The following is a 20,808-nucleotide window of genomic DNA, read 5'->3' on the forward strand; positions in this document are numbered from 1 at the left end:
CAAATGAAGAGACGTCCTTGTTGCTTTTCACAAGCCATCCTGGAATAGGCAGGCCAGGGCTGGTGACCACCGTAACAAGGCTTTCACATTGTGCTCCGCCATCTCAGTGGTCAGGCTCCCATGCACCTGCCACCTGCAGGACTCATGATGCTCCCGAGGCAGCTACCATAACTCTGGAGAAGAAAGGAGACACCGAGGGTAATAGGCAGAAGGCATGGCAGGAAAGCCGTCAATCTCCTCCTCAAAGCTTGTCAGTAACAGCAAGATCAGTGACTCCTAGCACCTTTCCCCTGCCTTTTATTGATGAAAACTGATCAGTGGACACACGGGATCAATCTGTGCCCGTAAGTATGTGCTCGCAATAGGACACACCAAATGCATCCTGGGCTCCAGGTCTATCTGTTGATAGGTAGCAAGTGCCAAACAAGAATTCTGTTTAACTCTCCTCATTTTGCATATCTAACCTGTTATTCTCTATAACTTTTTATCATTTTTTTTCTTGGTACCTTAGCATCTTTAAAATCTGTGATCATGGGGTGAGAAGTTAGAACGGTCCACAAGCAAGAATGCCAGTGAAAATGTGCATAACCCACATCAGAGTTCACTTTCTGGGCCCTGGGTTAATTTCTGGCTTGGAAAGGCAGCAGAAATGGCACGAGTAGTGAGGTCTCTGACGGTCACCTAGGAGACCTGGGTTGTGTACCTGGCTCCCAGCTTCCACCAGACCTTGACCATGTCATCAGAGGCACTTGAGGAGTACACCAATACCTGAGATCAGTAGACCGATACAGATATATCTTTCTTCTGTCTGTCTCTCTGTGTGTTTCTCCCTAATAAATATGTGGCTCCCAGGGCATATTCCTGAAGTTGAGATATTTCTCCTCTCAATCATTGTGCAACAAGAGGTGGAGGCAACATCTGTAAGACAGCATTTCCCTCTGTTTCTGCACAGAATTCTGGGAACACCTGACTTCTTCAGAAAGGAGGAATTTACATGAAGCTGATTGTGAATATAGTTTGAAGTTATGTCAGAGATGCCAGGAGTGGGGAAGTCTTATGCAAGGCATGGTGGGAAGGTTCTAGTTGCTCTGTCACTTGAAGAGCCGAGAGCTTATGTGCTTCCAATACGCTGTGGGGTTTTTTTCTCCGCATGATATATTGGGTTGTTTACATTTTATTTTGTTTTGATTGGCATATACTAGTTGTCCGGAGTTAAGGTGTACAACGTAATGTTTTGATACATATGCATGAATGCCACTAAAGTTACTCATGGGACACGGTTTATCTTCAGAGCAAAACCGTTTCAACGAAGCCTCGCCTGCTGCCTCTAATTGCTTTTCTCATAAAAGATGTTTTAGAGAGCATTTAACCTTTAAAGTTGAAAGCAGAGTTAATTTCTTGTGGGAAAAAGCATTTGGAAGGGAGTTTGTGCCTGTATGACTTTATAGTATTTTTGATCTGTGTTGATTTCTATTTTATCAGTACTGCCAAAAATTTCATTCTGTAGTGATACAGATATACATAGATTGCATCCTGTACACCCCAGTGCTGGTAATATGCGTGGTTTATATGTATCTTTTTTTAAAAAAAAATTATATAAGGTGAAAACATTTCATGTATTTCACAATACAGACGTGGGAGCATAATGACACGTCCATTTATGCCCTCCGTCCTGCCTTCATTTTCACCCACCCTCTGCCTTCTTTGTCTTTCTTTTTATTTTTACAATGACACACTTTGAGTTCACAATTCTGTGCTCAGCGCCCACTTACCTAATGAAGTTGGCAAATATTAAAAAAAAAATTGTTCCTCAAGAGTATAGATGAATGCTGTGTACAATAATCAGATGACAAAAAAAATGTCAAACTCTCTCATAAATTTTACATTTTTTGATGTTATGTATATTAGTTACCAAAGATCGAGGGGAAAGCATGATATTTGTCTTTGGGGACTGGCTTAGTTCATGAAGCATAATGGACTCCGCTTGGGGTCCATTCTGTTGCGAAAGATGGGATTTCATTCTTTTTTATAGTTGAGTACTATTGCACAGTGTATATGTACTGCATTTTCTGTATCCAGTCATCAGTTGATGATTATCTGAATTAATTGCATATATCTCTTTAATATCAGATTATGGTTACAATAGTAGTGGGAAATTAATGACTTGTGAATTAATTACAACTTTTTTCCAAATTGTTGTCTCCCAGTCTTACGGTAATAAAAAGACAAAGGGAAGGCATCTTGTTGAAAGTCTTCTGGGTCAAACAAACCTGGTTTCTTAATGAGTCTGTACCATTTATCAGCTTCAGCTTATATTTTATTGTGAAAAAAAATTATTATTCCTATTTCACAGTTACTGTAGTTATGGGATTAAGGGAGAATACAAGAGTGTTTTGCTCAGCACAATCTTGGGTCACAGCCTAGACTCAACAAGTAATGTATGCGTTAGGAATGACAAATCAGTATCCCTCGTTGTCTCTGAGCTAGATTTGCAAGACCAGGAGTGTTGAACATCCCGTTTTTATCAAACATTCTTTCGTTAAGGACTGATTTATTTTTATTGGAAAAGCAGTTTACAGGCCCTACCTATCAATACAGAGAAATAAAGATCGCTGGTTCAAGCCCCCACACGGCTACAACAGCTAGGGTTGAGCTGATCTGAAGCTAGGAACCAGGGGTTTCTTCTGGGTATCTGGTGCAGTGCAGAATCCCAAAGACTTGAGCTGTTCTGCACTGCTTCCTCGGGCCACAAGCAGGGACCTGAATCAGAAGTGGAGCAGGCAGGACATGAAGCAGTGCTTGCAGGCAGAGGATTAGCCAGTTAACCTGAGCATTCTTATACAGCACAGAGAGGAATGCCTCCATTTCATTCCTTCACTCGGTGTTCCAAGGTCAAAGTCTTAGTCGAAAAAAAGGAGGGGAAGTTGACCTTGTGCTTAGGGTGCCCTTATCCCTTGTTGGAGCCCTTCAGTTTGCAGTTCCAACTCCCTGCCGATGCACACCCCGAGAGGCAGCCATGAAGGCTCAAGAAGATGAGCTGCAAATGGGAGATTCTGCTCCTCTTCCCCCGGGGAGTGAGCCAACAGAAGGGAGTCCTGCCTTCTGCTTCTCCACTTCGTCAATGGGTGAAAATTATTCATGCGACATGTTGAGAAAAGCTTATTATGTCTTCTAATCTCGAGCCCAAGTGCATTGTCATCTTCCACTGGTATGTGGATTGTATTCCAGTTTTAAATAACACCTCAGGGCCAACACCAAAGTCTAGAAAGTTTAACTCCACCTGCGGTGTTGACAACCCACATGGATGCCACTTCACTTTCCAGCTGCTTCACTTCCTGTCCAGCTCCCTGCTTATGGCCTGGGAAAGAGGATGGCTCAAGTTCATGGGCCCCTTGCAGCCACGTAGGAGACCCAGAAGAGGCTCCTGGTTCCCTGCTTTTAGATCAGCTTAGCTCTGGTCATTGCAGTCATTTGGGGAGTGAATCTGTAGATAGAAAATATCTCTTTCTCCCTCTCCCGTTTCCTCTTTCCCTCTCTCTCTGTAACTCTCCCTTTAAAATAAAAACAAAATAAATCTTAAAAGACAAGCAGCAAAAATAAAAAAAAAGAAAGAAAATTAACACAATGCTTTCATCCTGACAGAAGTAAGTCAGAATATTGACTCCTCATTTTTCAGACTCACTAAAAAGTAATGAAGAAAAGAAATTAGAAGGCTCAAGCATTTCATGGAGTATTGCATTAGCTCCTTTTTTGACATCACCTGTGCCCTGTGATGTCAGGGCTTTCCTGCTGGACAGTGAGTAGTACTGGACCAACTTCAGAACAGCAGACTTATAAAAGCAGTGGTAAGCCTGGGATTCATGTAGGTTGATCCACACAGCTACCGAGAAAAGGAGCTCATGCTTAAATATTAAAACCACTTCTGCTGTTTTCCATATTCAATACATAAGTATTTAGAAAAACACAAGAAAAAGAAAAATTGTAAATTTCCAGATTTCTTTCCACCAGGGGCAGCCATCACCAAGCATTCTGGTGAATTTCTTCTATGCATATTTTTGAAATTTACCACGTTTTGGTATGAATATGTCATTTTCATAGATATTTGAAATAAGACTCATGGTCTGTGAAATGACTAGCTCGCTTGACTTAAACATGGCTAAACTCTTTTCTAGACTAAGATATAATTGTTTAAGTTGTGGATCCAGGGGACTTCCTTCTGGAACTTTTTAGGGTTGATAAGCTGAAAAATATTGCCGTTTAACTATCCCAGTTTACTTAAACCTTCCATTTTCTATTTAGCTTGATACCAAGATCGTCACCAGTTATTTGCCACAAGTAATGCTATAATGTATTTCAACTTTATAAAATTATCTCTGAATTTCAAATTATTTTCTTGCCAGATTTCAAGAAGTGGGCTTAATAAGTCCAGAAGTGTATGCTAATAAGCAATGTATGAGTACCTGATTTCAGACATTCAGCTTTTCCCAAAATTATTAATTATTTGTAAATTTTTAATAAATTACCTTAAAATATATTTATTACATTGATTGAAATCTGTTCTAGAATGTGGAAAGACTTAAGCGAAATGAGGGGCAGGCATTGGGATGTAGCTGTGCAGTAGCCACTTGAAGCCCTCACATCCATGTTGAAGTGCCTGCTTTGAGACCTGTATTCCCTGCTTCTGATCCATCCAGCTCATTGCCAGTGTGTAACCTAGGAGCTAGCAGATGATGGCTCATTTCCTTGGTTCCATGGAGTTCCTGGCTGCCAGCTTCTGTCTGGCCCAGCCCTACCTAGTTTGGGAAAGGAATCAATGGATGAAAGATCTTATTCCCTTTCTCTTTTTCTGTCGCTCTGCCCTTAAAGACGCAATCCAGACTGTCTTGGTGTGTGTATATGAAGCAACGTTTTAGCTTACCTATCTTCGTAAGCCTTCCCGTCTCTTTCAGCTTCACAGGCGATTCTAAGCTTGCTTCAAGTATGCGTTATGTGGAAACACAGTCAATGCAGATAGGAGCGTCCTACGTGATTCAGTTCAGTTTGGTGATGGGATGTGGCCAGAAATACACCCCACACATGGACAACCAAGTGAAGCTGGAATACTCAACCAACCACGGCCTTACCTGGCACCTGGTTCAAGAAGTAAGTGTGTTCAAGAGAAAGTCAGCAGCGGATTACAAGGACACCCATTCTTTTCTGTGAGATATTAAAGAGTATTTAGAAATAACTGGAAAGTGACGGTAACTTCAGGACTGAATATTCTTTGAAAGTTATTTCCTGTTTAAGTGTGTCTTGTTAGCTTCCTGTCTGTCTGTTTACCTGGGAGGCAGACCATATTAAGAACGTAGCACTGCTACCTTTTGAAGCAAAAAGCAACATACAGATGCAGTTTCTTAAAATAAAACAGACATTGATAATGTGGCATTGTGGTATATCATAGTGAACATAGTAATTTTGCCAAACATTAATATTGTAATTGCCAAACGGTGAATCCTAATCCATTTCATTGTGTGCACGTGTGACTTGGGAGACATTTTATTTGCAGTTGTTTCCCAAATGTTTTGGCTTTATAAGAAAAGAAAAGATTACAGATTGCATTCCTATCCCAAAGAGTTAAGATCAGTGCATCACATTTCTGGAAGGTCTTTTTAACTAGGGTGGGTGATTACACAGAAGGCCTCAGTACGAAATAGGTTTCATCCTTTCTGTTTCCGTTTTTCTGCCGATTTCAGGAATGCCTTCCAAGTATGCCAAGTTGTCAGGAATTCACCTCAGCAAGTATTTACCATGCCAGCGAGTTCACGCAGTGGAGGAGAACAATAGCACTGCTTCCCCAGAAGACCTGGTAAGAGGTGATCTTTTTCGTGTGTGGCTGCCATGTTGACCTCATCATGCCTCTCTGCACATAACACAAGGATGGAGGCCAGATAAGCACAGTGCAAAGACGTAGATGCTTTCATTAGCCAAATACCCAGGTATTTTCTATATATATATATATATATACTGAGGATATTTGAAAAAACATGGCTCATAAAAAAAAACAAAAATTTCATTTCCAGATTGTCCTAGAATCTCCTGGCTACAGGTTTTGCTTTTCTGGAGACAGCTCAGCCAGCTGATTCCCTTACATTGTATATACCAAAGGGAATGGTAGAGAAATCTAGAAATTCAAGTAGCTTGGATTACAGAGTGGCTCCCTTGTTGTAAAGCGCCATTTTTATGTTAAAAGCTTAGCCTACGTTCTTTTCCTCCATTCCCGTTCTTTCTGTCGCAGTGAAAATCATCTCCTAGGGAGCAGAGGTCTCAGCCCTCTGGGAACAAACTTCAACAGTGCAAAGTGTGAAAGAGGCAGGCACAGATTTTTCCTGAATATTGCATTGTTTCAGGTTAGGTAGGTCACGTGAAACAATGTAATATTTCAAAAAATAAAAAACAATAAAAATCCTGAATGGAGTGAGTTAGATGAGTTCAACCAAAAAAGAAAGGCTTGCACATGAATTAGAAAGCCTGAGTTTTATTCATTTTATTTTTAACGATAATTTCCGCATGCAGTGGAGAGGCAGACCAAGACACAGGTAGCTCCTGTCTGCCAGCTCTCCGTCCAGATGCCAGCAGAGGCCAGAGCTGGACCCAGGCAGTCCAGGTGTCCCGGATGAATGAGCTTTGCCCTGCTGCCTGCTGGAAGTCTGCACTGGCGAGAAGCTCTGTCAGGACCTGGGGCTGAAAATCAAGCCCAGGCACCCCCATAGGGTAGGTCTGGGGTCTCATTCAGCATCGTAAGTAGGCCAAAATGCTCGCCTCACTCCTCAAACTGCATACACAAAGAAAGTACAGCTCTGCCAGTGGTTAATTCATTACTTGATTTCTTTAAGGTAAGAGCTTTATGAATATCATTAAAAGGATTAATTAGGTTGTCTTCAATGTTACACATTATCTGGGAATACTGACATTCTGTGATGTAAGCAACAGCAAGCACCAACGCACAGGTGCTAGGTCTTTCTGCGGTGTCTCAGTGGGACTTTCGTAAAACGAAAACAGCTAAAAAGCTAAGCCTTTCGACAATGATTTTATGTAAAAGTTAGACTCTATCAAAAACAACTGGGTAGATAAAAATCTGGAGTCGTTTTTACACCTTTAGTTGAAGGACTGCAGTATGGAAGAAAGACGCCCTCATTATTTTTTGAGGCTACATGATTATTTCAGTTGGATTAAAATGCTTGAAATTTGTTTCCATGGATTTTTTTTTCTGTATCCAACTGTGAGCAATTTCCTAGATACTGCTATGCGTAACAAGTGGCAACTCTCTCTGACATTGTCTTCTGTCCCTACTGCTGGGAAGATAATCAAGACGTTTATTTCATTTCAGTGCCATTCCAAACATACGCGTCAAGGTATGCAAAATGACAATCAACTGATTGAAATAGCAGTCATAATAGGTGCCAACCGACCGAGGCTTTTGTTTACATCGTCCATGATTCTGTTTCTCTCATTTTTATAAAAATCATCGATTTTTCACTCAATTACAAATGAGGTTCAGTTTCAAAGTTGCTAGTGTGCTTTAAAACCCTTCCGTTCCTACAGACATTATGACTTTTTATTCTTAGTGTAGTATAGGAAATATTAAAAAAATATTGTCCCTGCTAGGAAAACCCTCACAGATTACTTTGAGCTCAAATTGTAGGTTGCATTATTATTTCTTAGCTCAAATGATAATACCACCAAGTTGAAAGTTTTAGTGTAGACAGAAAATATTAATTCTTATCTTTTTTAATTGAATTCTTGAGGAAATATGTTGACCCTTAAACTCATTAATTCCAAGCAGTACCTGCCACATAGTAGGAATTCTCACAGCGTGTTGGGAAGTTAATTATTTAAGTCAGTATGCATCCATGAACTAAAAAGATATTTTGTTCTGATCTATGTCTTATAAGAAACAAAAAAAAATCTACTAGATTATTCTATTGATCAATTGCCTTAAACTGCATGTAATTAATTATTTAATTCTGCTTTCCCTGGTTTTTAAAGCCATGGAATAAGAAAATAGAAAAACATATATATTTTCAAAGAGGTTTTTTTTTTAATTGGAAAGTCAGATTTATAGAGAGAAGTAGAGACAGAAAGTTCTTCCATCTGCTGGTTCACTCCACAAATGGCCACAGTGGTAGGAGCTGAGCCCAAGTTAGGAGCCAGGAGTCTTCTGGGTCTCCCATGCGGGTGCAGGGTCCCAAGGCTTTGGACTGTCCTCAGCTGCTTTCCCAGGCCACAAGCAGGGAGCTGGATGGGAAAGTGGAGCATCCAGGGGGATGTGAACTGGCGACCATATGCAAGGCAATGACTTTAGCCGCTAAGCTACTGCATTGGATTCAAGAAAAAATATATATATAGTATATATTTTAAGACAAACAACCCAATAGTAGCATATTTATTTTAGCATTCATTTTGACTAATACTTACACTAACTGTTATTGCTGCATTTAAAAAGAGTGTTCAATTGTTATCATTGTTTTTTTGATTCATAAAGCCTTCAACTTATACTGTAAGGCTAACCTGTATCTACCCCTTTTGCATTCTTGATAACTTTACTCATTACATCCATTTGAGACTTTTGCAGATAGCAGATTTTTCTCAAATATTAGGTAGACTGTGGACTAATTTGCAGCAGTATTTCTTTTAGACCATGTGTTTGTTCTACTTTTTTGATTCAAACATACGCAATTATAATGAATAAGAACAATATAGTCCCTTAACTATCAAAGATCTATTAACTTTGACAGATGTATTTGACAACGTAACTTAGAGAGGAGCCCTTGACTATATAATACCTGCTCAAAGAAATTATATTGTACATGAACTGAACATTTGTTACCCAGTGAAAATCAATTCGTTTTTATGAGAGGGATTTACATAAGAACAAGGCCTAATGAGACCAAAACAGCTGCCAGTCTCATAAACAAATCGACACCTAAGGACTCAATGAGTTTCAGAATAATGGAGCAAATATCGTTAAGAGAAACTCTGAAGATACAGTCTCCTCAGCCCTCCTTTGCTCAGGCTGCTCAACCCCCAGGAGATGATCAGTACCATTTTATTTCAGTCCTGAAGTTTATATGGTGGAGGGGGAAAAAAAATCAAATAAAGACTCCATTTATGATCCCTTGATGAAAACGTACTTTGAATTTTAAATGCAAGTCAACTTCATTTCATGACCTGCACAGCAGCAGTTGCCCTTTCCATCCAGCGTGCCCAAGATTTTCTTACTAAAATGATTTTGTTAAAGAGAGGGAGCGACTTTCAGATGGAATGCGTGCATCAAAGGGAATGTTCAGCAAAGATGTGGTTGCACATCACAACCTGTGGAACAGCTGGAGATGGTTGCCACTACGCATTTTTTTTTGTTTTCACTAAAATATGAAATCAATATTCAACCTCCTTTTCCTACCTTTTCTCTTTAATGAGCTTTAGCACTTTTGGCGCTGGATTGTACATAAATGAAAACTTCCACTTTGAACTTTTTAAAAAAGGCATCTTTCTCAAGGGCTTAGGAGACTCAGGCGAAGATTAATTCACTGAGAGAAGAATTTAGAACTGGTCTGCCTGCAACTGTTAAAAGCATAAATAAAATGTGAAATCTGGGGCAGGTTTCTGAAACTCTCCACACTCCCATTTCATGAAGCAAGCAACAAAGCCTCAAAGTAATGGGTGCCGTGGGTTTTCTGCAGCCACGCAACTATAAAGAAATGCTGTCACCTTGGTCAACACAACACCAGGGGAGTCATTGTACTTGAGAGCTGGAAGGGATCTTAGAACACAGCTTGCCCAAAGCTTGCTTTTGAGAAGCGAGGAACTGGATGCCCCAGCAGGCTTACATTGCTTGCTTAAAGGTCGTGCAGCTGATTCATTGCAGAGCCCGAGTCCTCCGACTCTTGTCCCCACGGTCCTGCCACATTCTTCATCACAGACAGAAGGGAGAAACAGGTGGCCTTTTCCTGACCTGTATATGCATCGCTAGACTCATTTTTCAGCAGACTTTTTTTTTTGAGCGCCTATTTTATTCAGTTCCTGCAGTGACTTTTGAGACAATAGATAGCTCTATGGACCGGCATTGTGGTGTTGCATGTTAAACCATTGCCTGCAAGGCTAACATCCCATTTGCATACTGGCCAGATCCCATCTGCTCTACTTCCAATCAGGCTCGATGTTAATGTGCCTGGCAAAGCAACAGAAGATGGTCCAAGTACCTAGGATCAGAAGTGGAGCATCAGGATGAACTGGCACCCATATGGGATGGTGCCACTTGGGGTTGGTTTGTTGAGCCACAAAACCAGCCTCTATAACCAGTCTTAATAGAGTCGACTCTCCTTTTTATGATGACAAGTGGTACACAATATCTTTCCCTAAGGAGAGCTCTGTGTAGCAAGACAAAGTATCTACTTTGACTATAAGGTTTTATTGAATAAGGCAATGGAAAGTGTTATGGTCATTACGAATACAAACCTCTTAACTCCGAGAGGATGGTGCATCTGTGTTGTTCTGTATCCTCTGACAAGCTGTGATGCGCAGCCAACCTGTATCTACAGGATAAACCTCCGTGCATCTCAGAATTACCCTGCTACGAATGCAGCTCATTAGCTACAGATCATTGGCAAAATCAACAATACACTCAGACTGTTATGTACTCAGGGAGTGCTTAATATGTAGATGATTGATGCAGTCCAATTTAAAGAATCATTCAGAGCCCATAAGAGAAAGTGTATCCGTAGATAGTATACTCGGGGAAGACACAGCCTAGACAGTAATTCCACAGATCCTTTGTGTTGTTGTTGTTGTTGTTGTTGTTGTTGTTCTCTTTTGCACTTTGATCAAAACGACCTAGTCACAGACTCCTGAAAGTTCCTACAGGTGACAAATGTGCGGTAATTTTGAAACACCCTTTGAAATAGTCAGGGTCTGGAAGCCTGCCTGATGTGTCTGTTGAAGCATTTCTTCCTAAGGTCTTCTCTCTGGTTGCTGTGTATCAGTGTGTTCCTCCCTGTGTCATGTACTGTTTGACTCTTTGAGTGAAAGATCAACTTGTCTATGAAGCTCAAGAAAGTTAGAATCTCCTAAATAAGCAGAATTTAGCAACCAGATGTTCTTATTTACAGAACTTTAAAGCATAGCCTCTCAGCCCCCCAAGCAAGATCTTTGCTTTACATTAAGAGCGAACTGAAAGTCTTCCAGCAACTGCTGATATGTTTACTGTAAGAAATTCTATTACTTTGAGTTAAACATCTTAAGTTTCCATCTGCTTAATAGCCTCTTAAAAATAATAATAATCTTTCTCCGTGATTTTTCTTTCTCTAGCATCAAATGTGTACAACCAAAAAAAACTGATGTTTTATTTTTCTTTAAAATGTCTCCAATGAATAAAGATGGAAACATATCTGTATCCAATAAAGGAGGATTTCTTTTTAAGTTTCTTTCATGATAAAGTTGTAACATTCCACAGCAGTTAGGTAGCAGATAAAGAAAGTGTGATGTGCCATTACATACCAGTTCTAGAAGGATTTTGAACTCTGACATGATTTATCTGTATCACCACGTGTCCATTACAATAGCATTGATTCCCTTTTTCCAGGTCCAGTGCTACCCGCTTCCGTTGGAGTCAGAGCTACTACACAGCCCAAGATGAATGGGCTTTAGACGACATTTACATCGGCCAGCAGTGCCCCAACATGTGCAGCGGCCACGGCTCCTGCGACCATGGCGTGTGCAGGTGCGTACTCCTCGGCGTGGGCTTGACCCCTCCTGTTCAGGACGAATGTCTATAGGGACGCCACAGCGATCGTCACAGGAGCCGTAGGGATGGACGAGCCAACTGGAATAGTCAAAGAATGCGATGCTCTCCTGCTTCATGCTCTTTTACATGCAAAGGATGGAATATTACAGCCTTGTATTCTGTACCACAAGATCTAACCCCAAGATGAGCTCTCCTTGGCTTTAATTTCAGAATTTATGAGCGAAGCCTGCTCATGTTTCCCTTTGCTTTCCTGCTGGCCCTTAAACAGGAATCAGACTATGCTGCATGTGTCCCACATCATGTCACCAGAAATTCAAGGTTGCATATATAAGGCATGGTGAAAGCACCAATGAGAATGACAGAGGAATTCACTTGATACTCAAAGACTTTAAGGCAATAATTCAACCAAGGGGAAAAAGAGAGGAGCTACATAACATGGCCGGAGTTATATGTTAAGATGAACAGACAATGCTTAGAAATGATATTTTAGGGCCCAGCACAGTAGAGTAATGACTAAAGTCCTTTAACTTGCCAGGATCCCATATGGGTACTGGCTCGTGTCCCAGCTGCTCCACTTCCCATCCAGCTCCCTGCCTATGGCCCGGGAAAGCAGTCGAGGACGGCTCAAAGCCTTGGGACCCTGCACCCACAATGGGAGACCTGGAGGAAGTCCCAGACTTTGGCTTTGGATCAGCTTCGCTTCAGCAGTTGTGGCCACTTGGGGAGTGAATGAATCAGCAATGGAAGATCTTCCTCTCTGTCTCTCCTTCTCTCTGTATATTTGATTTTAAAAAGAAAGAAGTGGCGTTTTAAGGATACAATAGAATCCCACTGTCACTCACACGCTCTCGCTGTTCGCCTATTTCATATCCAGCTCTACTGTTACAACAGTATTTCTGCTTTTGTCCACTTGGGGCAAGGGTGCAACTCTGAAGAGGGTTACTGTCACACAGGTTGATGGCAGGTGGGATGCGGGAGGTGTTCCAGGTCAGGAGACCATGGCATTGCAGATGAAGCAACAACTTGTTCACCCGCCCCTGCTCTTCCACAGGTGTGACCAGGGCTACCACGGCACTGAATGCCACCCGGAAGCCGCCCTTCCTTCCACGGTCATGTCAGATTTTGAGAACCAGAATGGCTGGGAGGCCGACTGGCAGGAAGTGATTGGGGGAGAAATTGTCAAACCTGAGCAAGGATGTGGAGTCATCTCTTCTGGATCATCTTTGTACTTCAGCAAGGTGTGACCAAGAACTGGGATGGGGGCGAGGGCAGGAGCTCATTCCATGAATCATGGAGGCATGGGAATTCCCAAGGGGGAAAAAAAATATATAGGGAGCGATTCAGTGGTTCTGCACATTCCCAGTTTGGGATTGGACTTTTTTAAACTCCCTATTCCTTGAATGATGTCATAGGACACTGTGAGCAGTTTCTGATTGCTTTGGGGTGTTATGACTCCAGGGTGGGCAACTTCAAGATTCCTGTTCCTTGTTGGCCTTATTGAAATCCCAGTGCTCTCGTTTCCTGCGATGTCACCAGCCTTATCTTGAGGGACTGAGTTGGGAAGGCCGTGGGTGTCCCTCCACCCTGGCCTGTGGAGGCTGTACGTGTATAAGCTTTGATGAAGGATGTGTAACGGTGGGAGTGATGGGAAATACATTTCCTGCTACAGTCTGTTAAACCCTTCCTGTGTGGCTTCCGGCACGTCGCTCAACCTCCTAGGGTCCGCATTTTCTCAACTGAACGTGGGCAGAATGAGAGTGCCCCCCACATTCCAGTGTTTATAAAGAGCTAATTAATGAGTATTTACAGATCATGTCCAACAGTCTGCAGCATTCAGGAAGCTCTTCTACTGGTGTTTCTTAAAGCTGTCCACTCATTCATCTCAGCAGTGTTAGAGGCAGGACGGCTAATGGTGGGCTGGGCGTAGGCAGAGCTGTCCCCCGTAGGAACACTTCTTGGGTCTTGTGCTGGCTCTATTTGGTAGCAGCTAGTGGCATCTGTAGATATGAGACTCCGTATCCAAGTTTCTCTTTCATCAGATAAGGGATGCAAATTGGTGAAGATCCATTAGACAGTGAGGTACCAGCCAGACTGGCTAAGATTGATTCTCCTGAGACACTCCCAACCTATGTTATTTGGGGAGAAGGGAGGTAGGGAGACACACCCCCTTCTTCCCTCACTGCAATCTAAGCAGGACTTTTTCTTTCCTCTTCCACTCATCTCTCGTAGTCTTCAACGAGACTACAGGGGGAATTGGTCTGGTCCAAGTTGAACAATGTAACCAATCTTAATTATGGACAGATCTCTGTAGAATGCGGAGTGCTTACTACCCTGTCTTCCCAGCAGGGACTGCAGCCATTCATCCTGGGACAATCGGAATATTCCACTTTACATCACCTAACAAGCTGTCAGGTGTAGGCGATGTCATAGAGGGCTGGTATGTTGTGGAAACTGGGCAGAGATCCAACAAACGCTAATCAATGCAAATACAAACATAGCTGCATAGTTTTGTTTCAGTGCAGGTGCAGAAAATCGGCAAGTATACAAGACAGAATAACAAAAGTCAGGAGTGGATTTTCCATCTACTGTTATGGCAGATCCCCAACCATTGATATCAGAGAAGAGGGCCCACAAATGATCGGTGCACATTGCACAGATCTGGATATATACCATAGAATTCTGAGGTTCACTGTGCTGCCTGAAGTGTATGCACTTCTTTCATATGTGTTATTATACTATAAGAGGGAGATGAATTCGGAAAATCGGAAAATACAACAAATTCCAAATACATGATCATTTTCAAATAGAATTTTTTTTTTACAAAGATTGTTTATTTTTATGTGAAAGGTAGAGTTACAGAGGCAGAGAGCGGATCTTCCATCTGCTGGTTCACTCCCCAGATGGCGGCAACAGGTGGAGCTGAGCTGATCCAAAGCTAGGAGCCGTGAACGTCTTACAAGTCTCCCGTGTGGGTTCAGGCTCTGCTTTCCCAGATCATAAGCAGCAAATTGGATCTGAGGTGGAGCACCCAGGACCTAAACCTGAGCCTAAATGGAATCTAGTGCTGCAGGTGGAGCAGTTAGCTTGCCACACTGCAGTGCCAGCTCCCAAGTGGCACTTTGATGAAAGGGATAATAAAGGGAGCCATGACATGAAGTTTTATATTTCAGGGGTGTTGTTACAAAAGATCTATATCCTACAATATACCTCTTAAAATTTGTGTTAGTTTAATTCGTAAAGCAGTGAAACATTTTAACCTAGAATTAGTGGGTGAGTAGTCTTGGGTCAGGGTTTTCACCGCTTCAGGAATGAGACTAGCTGCCCAAGCTCTTACACACACTGAATGCATGCATATATGTCTACACACAGACATACACACCAAACCCATTCATCAAAGTATCATGAAAAAGCTCAGGGCATCAGCCATTTCAAATTCAAATTCCAACCAAGGCTTTGCTATGAGCCACCTCCTTTTGTCTTGTTTTCTTCCTCTAAAATAATGGCTAGCATCTCAGGTCACGGAATGAGAAAAACAAAACAAAACAATGTGCCCTGTGCTCCAGGGAGAAAAAAAAAAAAAACACACTGAATGCCCAGCTAAGAACTAATATTTGTGTGATATTTTCCACCACTTACAAAAATCTCACAAACTATTCTTTTCAAAATCTCCAGAGACTGACACCATGATCCTTTGGGGGGCGGGCAGGGTAAGTATTACTGTGTAAATCTCACACTAGGACAATCGCTGCAACCAGTCCATTGTAGCCATTGGATTTTTATAATTCTCCTCACCTCAGATCTCGCCTTTGAGCTCATTCCCACGGGCACTCTGCTGGACTGCAGTTCTCTTGCCCAGTTCTGTCATTTTTTTTTTTCTTCTAAAACTCAGTCCTCCCGTTGTGATCCTGAGGCAGCAAAATCCTAAGCTCTCCGAGGTGTTTCTCACAGTGTTTCAAATGGGCAACAAGAGAAATCACGCATTTCACAAGCTCAAAGTACGTATTGCTTACAAGCTTTCCTCAAAGAAGTATCTACAATGAAGAGTTCCACACAATTATTTTTCAGTTCTCATTTTGCTAGCATCCTTGTGCGTATTGTTTTTAATGTGTTAACTGGCTTTGGATCAGTGAGGAGCTGACCACTCCTGTCTAGCCCCACCTCTAACTTCTGGCAGCTGAACCTTTTCTTTTTTAAGATTTACGTATGGATGTATTAGTTTGAAAGGCAGAGAGACAGAGTGAGAAAGAGACGCAAAGAGAACCACCTGCTAGCTTATTCCCCCATATGCCTACAGGAGTTGGGCCTGGTCTAAGCGAAGGTCAGGGACCAACACCTCTTATCCAGGCCTCCTAAATTGCCGGTAAGGAACCAAGTGCTTGACCCATCACCTGTTGCTCTCAGAATTCCCACATTAGTGGGGGGCTGGATAGAAAGTGCAGAGTAGCCTGGACTCCAATGAGACATCTCCATTAAGGGATCCAGGAGTCCCACGCAATAATGGCTTAACTCAATTCACCACACCCACTCTTGAAGCCCTTTCTTAAATAGCTTAGTGGAGTAGAATAGCACTCAACTTCATTGGCTTAAATAATGTTTGTCAGTCATCTCCATTTCCAGGGTTTTTTGGTTTTTGTTTGTTTTCAAGCAACAGATAAACAGCTCCCATCTGCTGGCTCACTCCTTACATGCCTGCCATGGCCAGAATTGGGCCAGGGTCAAGAACCAGAAGCTCAGTATATGTCGCCCCACCAGGGTAGCAGGAACTGGATTACTTGAGCCATCCCTGGTGTCTCAGTGGTCTGCACTGGCAGGAAGCTGAGATTGGAAATTGGGTGACACAGACATCCTAACTGCTAGGTTCAAAGCTCACATCCCTTCTCAGCTTCTGATCGAAGTTCTCAGGACTAAGACCAGTTGAGAAAAATCCATAGATTGACTTTGGCAGGCTCTCAAGAGCAGACCTTCTTTTAACTCCATCAGCAGGTGCACGCAACAGGGGTGTTTCCACCCAGCCTCACAGCCCAACTGTGACATGCAGAGGACGCTCAGGACGAGGGAGGGAGTTCCTGCACTTCAGGAGAAAGTTTTACGCTTTTATGACCAATTGGTGGTTGCAAAAATGGGTTTAAATGGTTCTTCCTAACCCTTCCATTAGAAAGAGAGGGAGATCCCAGGAACCTTCAAGACTGGCATAGCCTTTCGCTGGAGCTGCCTTGCCTGTATCCCTTTCATTCTCGCAGGAGGGCTCAGTGACCTCTCTTTCAGATGGGCCCCACAGTGGAGCACTGCTGTCTTACAAGCAATTTTGTCTCATTGTCACAACACCGTAAGAAGAGGTTGTTATTATCCACATTGTCGCTTGGAGATAATACAACCTCGTGGCGGTCACACAGCTGGGGAGCAGTATGACTAATGGGCTGGGATTCAAACCCAGCTCTCACCGACTTCAAAATGCTCTTCTCCAATACTCTGCCTGAAGTAGTATTACAACATTAGGATTGAAAGGGTGTCAATTAAAATTAATCTTGCCTTGTTTTTTCTTAAAAAAAAAATATATACTTCCAAGTACTCTTTTGTGTAATTAGCAATCCCCCCACGGGTCTTGTAACGGAGCCTGGGAATCACTGAGGAGCAGATGAAGCAAATGCAGTGTCCTGGCTTGCTGTTCTCGGTGAATGATCCGTGGGGGCCAAACCTTGGTCCAGCCTATGAAGGTGCTCGTGTGAATTTGAAATGGAAACAGAATGCCAACCAGCTCCTGTATGATTGCATCTGGTTTTGTTTTGTTGTTTTGTTTGTCCTTTGGACAGGCTGGGAAAAGGCAGTTGGTGAGCTGGGACTTGGATACTTCCTGGGTGGATTTCGTCCAGTTCTACATGCAGATAGGTGGAGAGAGCACAGCGTGCAACAAGCCGGACAGCCGGGAGGAGGGCATCCTCCTCCAGTACAGCAACAACGGTGGCATCCAGTGGCACCTGCTGGCCGAGATGTACTTCTCAGACTTCAGCAAACCCAGGTACCCACCCACCAGGATGCTCGCCAGAGGCTCTCAGCAGTGCTAAAGATTGTTGTTGAGGTGCTTCAAATGGGTTAACTGTTCAAGTTCTCATCAACATTGAACGTGAATGGTAACCCAACATACAAAGATTTCATTGAAGTGACTAGACAGCATATGTGTTCATGTTTAAATTTTAAGCAATCTAGGGAAAAATATGTGACTACAGGAAAAGTAAAGTGGGCTATTTTTACTCAAAAACAAACAAAAGAACAAAAAAAAAAAACCCTGCTGTGACATAGGCATGTTTCAGGCCCACTTTTCCATTTGAGAGACTTTTTTATGCCCAGCTGTTAGAATGAAAGACAAGATGGATTTTTGAATAAAATTTTTCATGTGGATTTTTTCATGTGTTAATTAAAATTTTTCTTGTGGATTGCACCCAAGACTGGTCCTGAAAGTGTCTGATGCGTGTGTGGATTTTTACTGGTCCATGTCTATCTTTCCATTAATGGGTATGGAATAAATGTTGTAAATCGTGTTAGATAGTGCCTAGAAGAGTTTTGAAGAGTTATTTCTATATTAAGCAACATATCCACCACTCATACATTCGTATGTATTTTAATCGGGTTATTTTCTGATAAGATAATATTTTGTTCATACTTTATATTCATATTTTATGTCATAAATACCATTGAAATCTGTAAGGCATTTAAAGTATTGCTTTTTTCTTTAAAATTTCCACTTTCATTCAGAAATGGATTTTTATTTGGTGACTGCCAGTAATTATTAAGTTTTAGGATAGTAATGTACACATCCACAACTCAAGCATAATGGAAATCTTTTCCAAATGGTACAATTCAAAATGAAACAAGCATAGCCCAGCTAAACTTGCTTACAATGTTAGGCTTGTATCTGATCTCTACCCATTTAAAGACTTTTTAAAAAACAAATCAAGAGAACAGCTTTCTCCTATGAACTATTCTTTTAAGAAGCAGTGACAAAGGTAGATAAAGTTGCTGCCCGCATGTTCACTTCCCAAATGCCAGCAATAGCCAGGAACCAAGGAATTCAGTCCAGGTCTCAATCCAGCTGGAGCGCAAATTCATACACTCTTTTGGGAATGTGGACCTTTCAAACCACTAGATAAATGCTGCCCCCAACCCACTGCCACCTGTTAACATTTGTAACAGTCGCTAAGGAAAGCGTAGCTTGACCCTTCCCAACTCTGAAGGACTTGCTTCTGTGCAGATTTGTGTATCTGGAGCTTCCGACTGCTGCAAAGACGCCTTGCACCAGATTCCGCTGGTGGCAGCCCGTGTTCTCAGGGGAGGACTATGACCAGTGGGCCATCGATGACATCATCATTCTGTCCGAGAAACAGAAGCAAGTCATCCCAGCTGTCAACCCAACGTTCCCCCAGGTATTTCCCATGTGTCTGAGCTTTAGAAGAGCGCGCCAAGGGGGGAAGAGGTGAGCAGTTGTTTGCATCCTTAAGTATTTAGCACTTGACACTTTGTACTGTTAAAGACATGCAATTTCTGTGACTTTTCTAGTAGTTCAGGGATAATTTAGATAGACAATGAGGGATAGTCGAGTCACCCAGCAAAGTTGTGCCTGTGTTTATATGAAATGAGCAGATACACATGGAAATATATTTGCCCTTGTTGAAAAGATCAAGAGACACATTTAAGGGCAGTTTTTTTTTTAAAATGTTCATTTATAGATTCTGCTATGTTTTCCTGGAAATGTAACTGGCACATGACACAGCAGGTTCTGAACTGAAAATTCCTTTCTTGTTTTTAAAGCCATCAAACTGCCTTCCTTTGTTACTTGTTTTGCTTCTATTAGAACTTCTATGAGAAGCCAGCCTTTGATTATCCTATGAATCAGATGAGTGTGTGGCTGATATTGGCTAATGAAGGGATGGCCACGAACGAGACCTTCTGTGCTGCCACGCCCTCAGCCATGGTGTTTGGAAAATCAGATGGAGACCGCTTTGCAGTCACTCGAGACTTGACACTGAAACCTGGATATGTGCTACAATTCAAGGTATTTCTGCACCAACTTCCTCCCAGAGCAGGGCAAGGCGGCAGGCCCTTCCAGATTTACAAGTCAGGTTTACCAAGCTTTCATGTTCTATTAAGGAAGGAATTCATTCGCATGCACATTTGGTCATTTTAAAATGGCCAAGTGTTTCAGGTGTGGTCTTCAGGAGCACACTTGTCGGTTTTTAAGATAAGCAAAGTTGAGCCAAGTGAGCCGTGTTGGAGCCACAGTTTCTCAGCTCTCCCCATGGGGAATGCAGTTGGTCCATTTTTAAGGAGTCTCAGAAGTTGTGGCTGCCCACCTGCCCATCATTGTATGTCAGGACTCATGAGTCTCTAACAGAAGACAAAAGAGAAGTTGAATTTTAGGATGTCAATTTGATTGTGATTTTGTGGGTCCCATGTTTCTGATTCAAAAGGGATAAATTCTCCTTTTTTAGACTCTTAGTGGTGTTTTAGACTTGTGACTTTGTTGCTTTCACTGTAGGATTTTCAATTTCTCTGTGTTAATTCAGTCAATGTTTACTGCCAGTTACCATCCTTCTCTTAGAAAGCTTGTTGCTTTTAGCACCATGGTAACATCTCAACACATCATGAGTATTTACTTTGACAAGTGCTTGTTCCAGAGCCCTAATCAAAATTTCATTGTGTTTATAATAACATCCCATTGGTGGATTCTGGGGTCGAAAGTAATGCAATTTTAATGAGCCAGCACAACTACATGATCCTTACATAACGGCAGGATACAGATGGTAAGTAATTTACAAATGGAATTATTAAAGAGATGGGACATTTATAAGCAACTCTTCAAAAATGATTTCCACAAGACTGTAAACAAGAAAGTTAGTCATAAATAACATGATTATTATTATCCTTCCTGTTTAGATTTTGATGTCAAATTACAATGAAAATCATAACCATACATAAGTCTATATTCATGTGTTAATATCACCTAAAATGCTAGCAAAACATTAATAGCAAACACA

General features: G+C 41.9%; 1 protein-coding gene across 2 annotated transcripts in view; it reads left to right on the top strand.

The window, feature by feature from the left end:
- LOC121166947 (reelin) overlaps positions 1 to 20,808 on the top strand; it is a 357,334-nt gene that overhangs the window by 252,631 nt on the left and 83,895 nt on the right. For both annotated transcript variants that reach the window (XM_040996283.1, XM_040996284.1), the window contains exons 21-27: positions 4,950 to 5,142; positions 5,733 to 5,845; positions 11,618 to 11,755; positions 12,831 to 13,017; positions 17,590 to 17,795; positions 19,026 to 19,197; positions 19,626 to 19,826. In XM_040996283.1, coding sequence (XP_040852217.1) covers positions 4,950 to 5,142; positions 5,733 to 5,845; positions 11,618 to 11,755; positions 12,831 to 13,017; positions 17,590 to 17,795; positions 19,026 to 19,197; positions 19,626 to 19,826 — 1,210 coding nt within the window. The remainder of the gene's footprint in view (positions 1 to 4,949; positions 5,143 to 5,732; positions 5,846 to 11,617; positions 11,756 to 12,830; positions 13,018 to 17,589; positions 17,796 to 19,025; positions 19,198 to 19,625; positions 19,827 to 20,808) is intronic.

This window comes from Ochotona curzoniae, unplaced genomic scaffold, assembly GCF_017591425.1.
Source record: "Ochotona curzoniae isolate NIBS_2020 unplaced genomic scaffold, NIBS_Ocur_1.0 patch266, whole genome shotgun sequence".
Classification (NCBI taxonomy): domain Eukaryota; kingdom Metazoa; phylum Chordata; class Mammalia; order Lagomorpha; family Ochotonidae; genus Ochotona; species Ochotona curzoniae.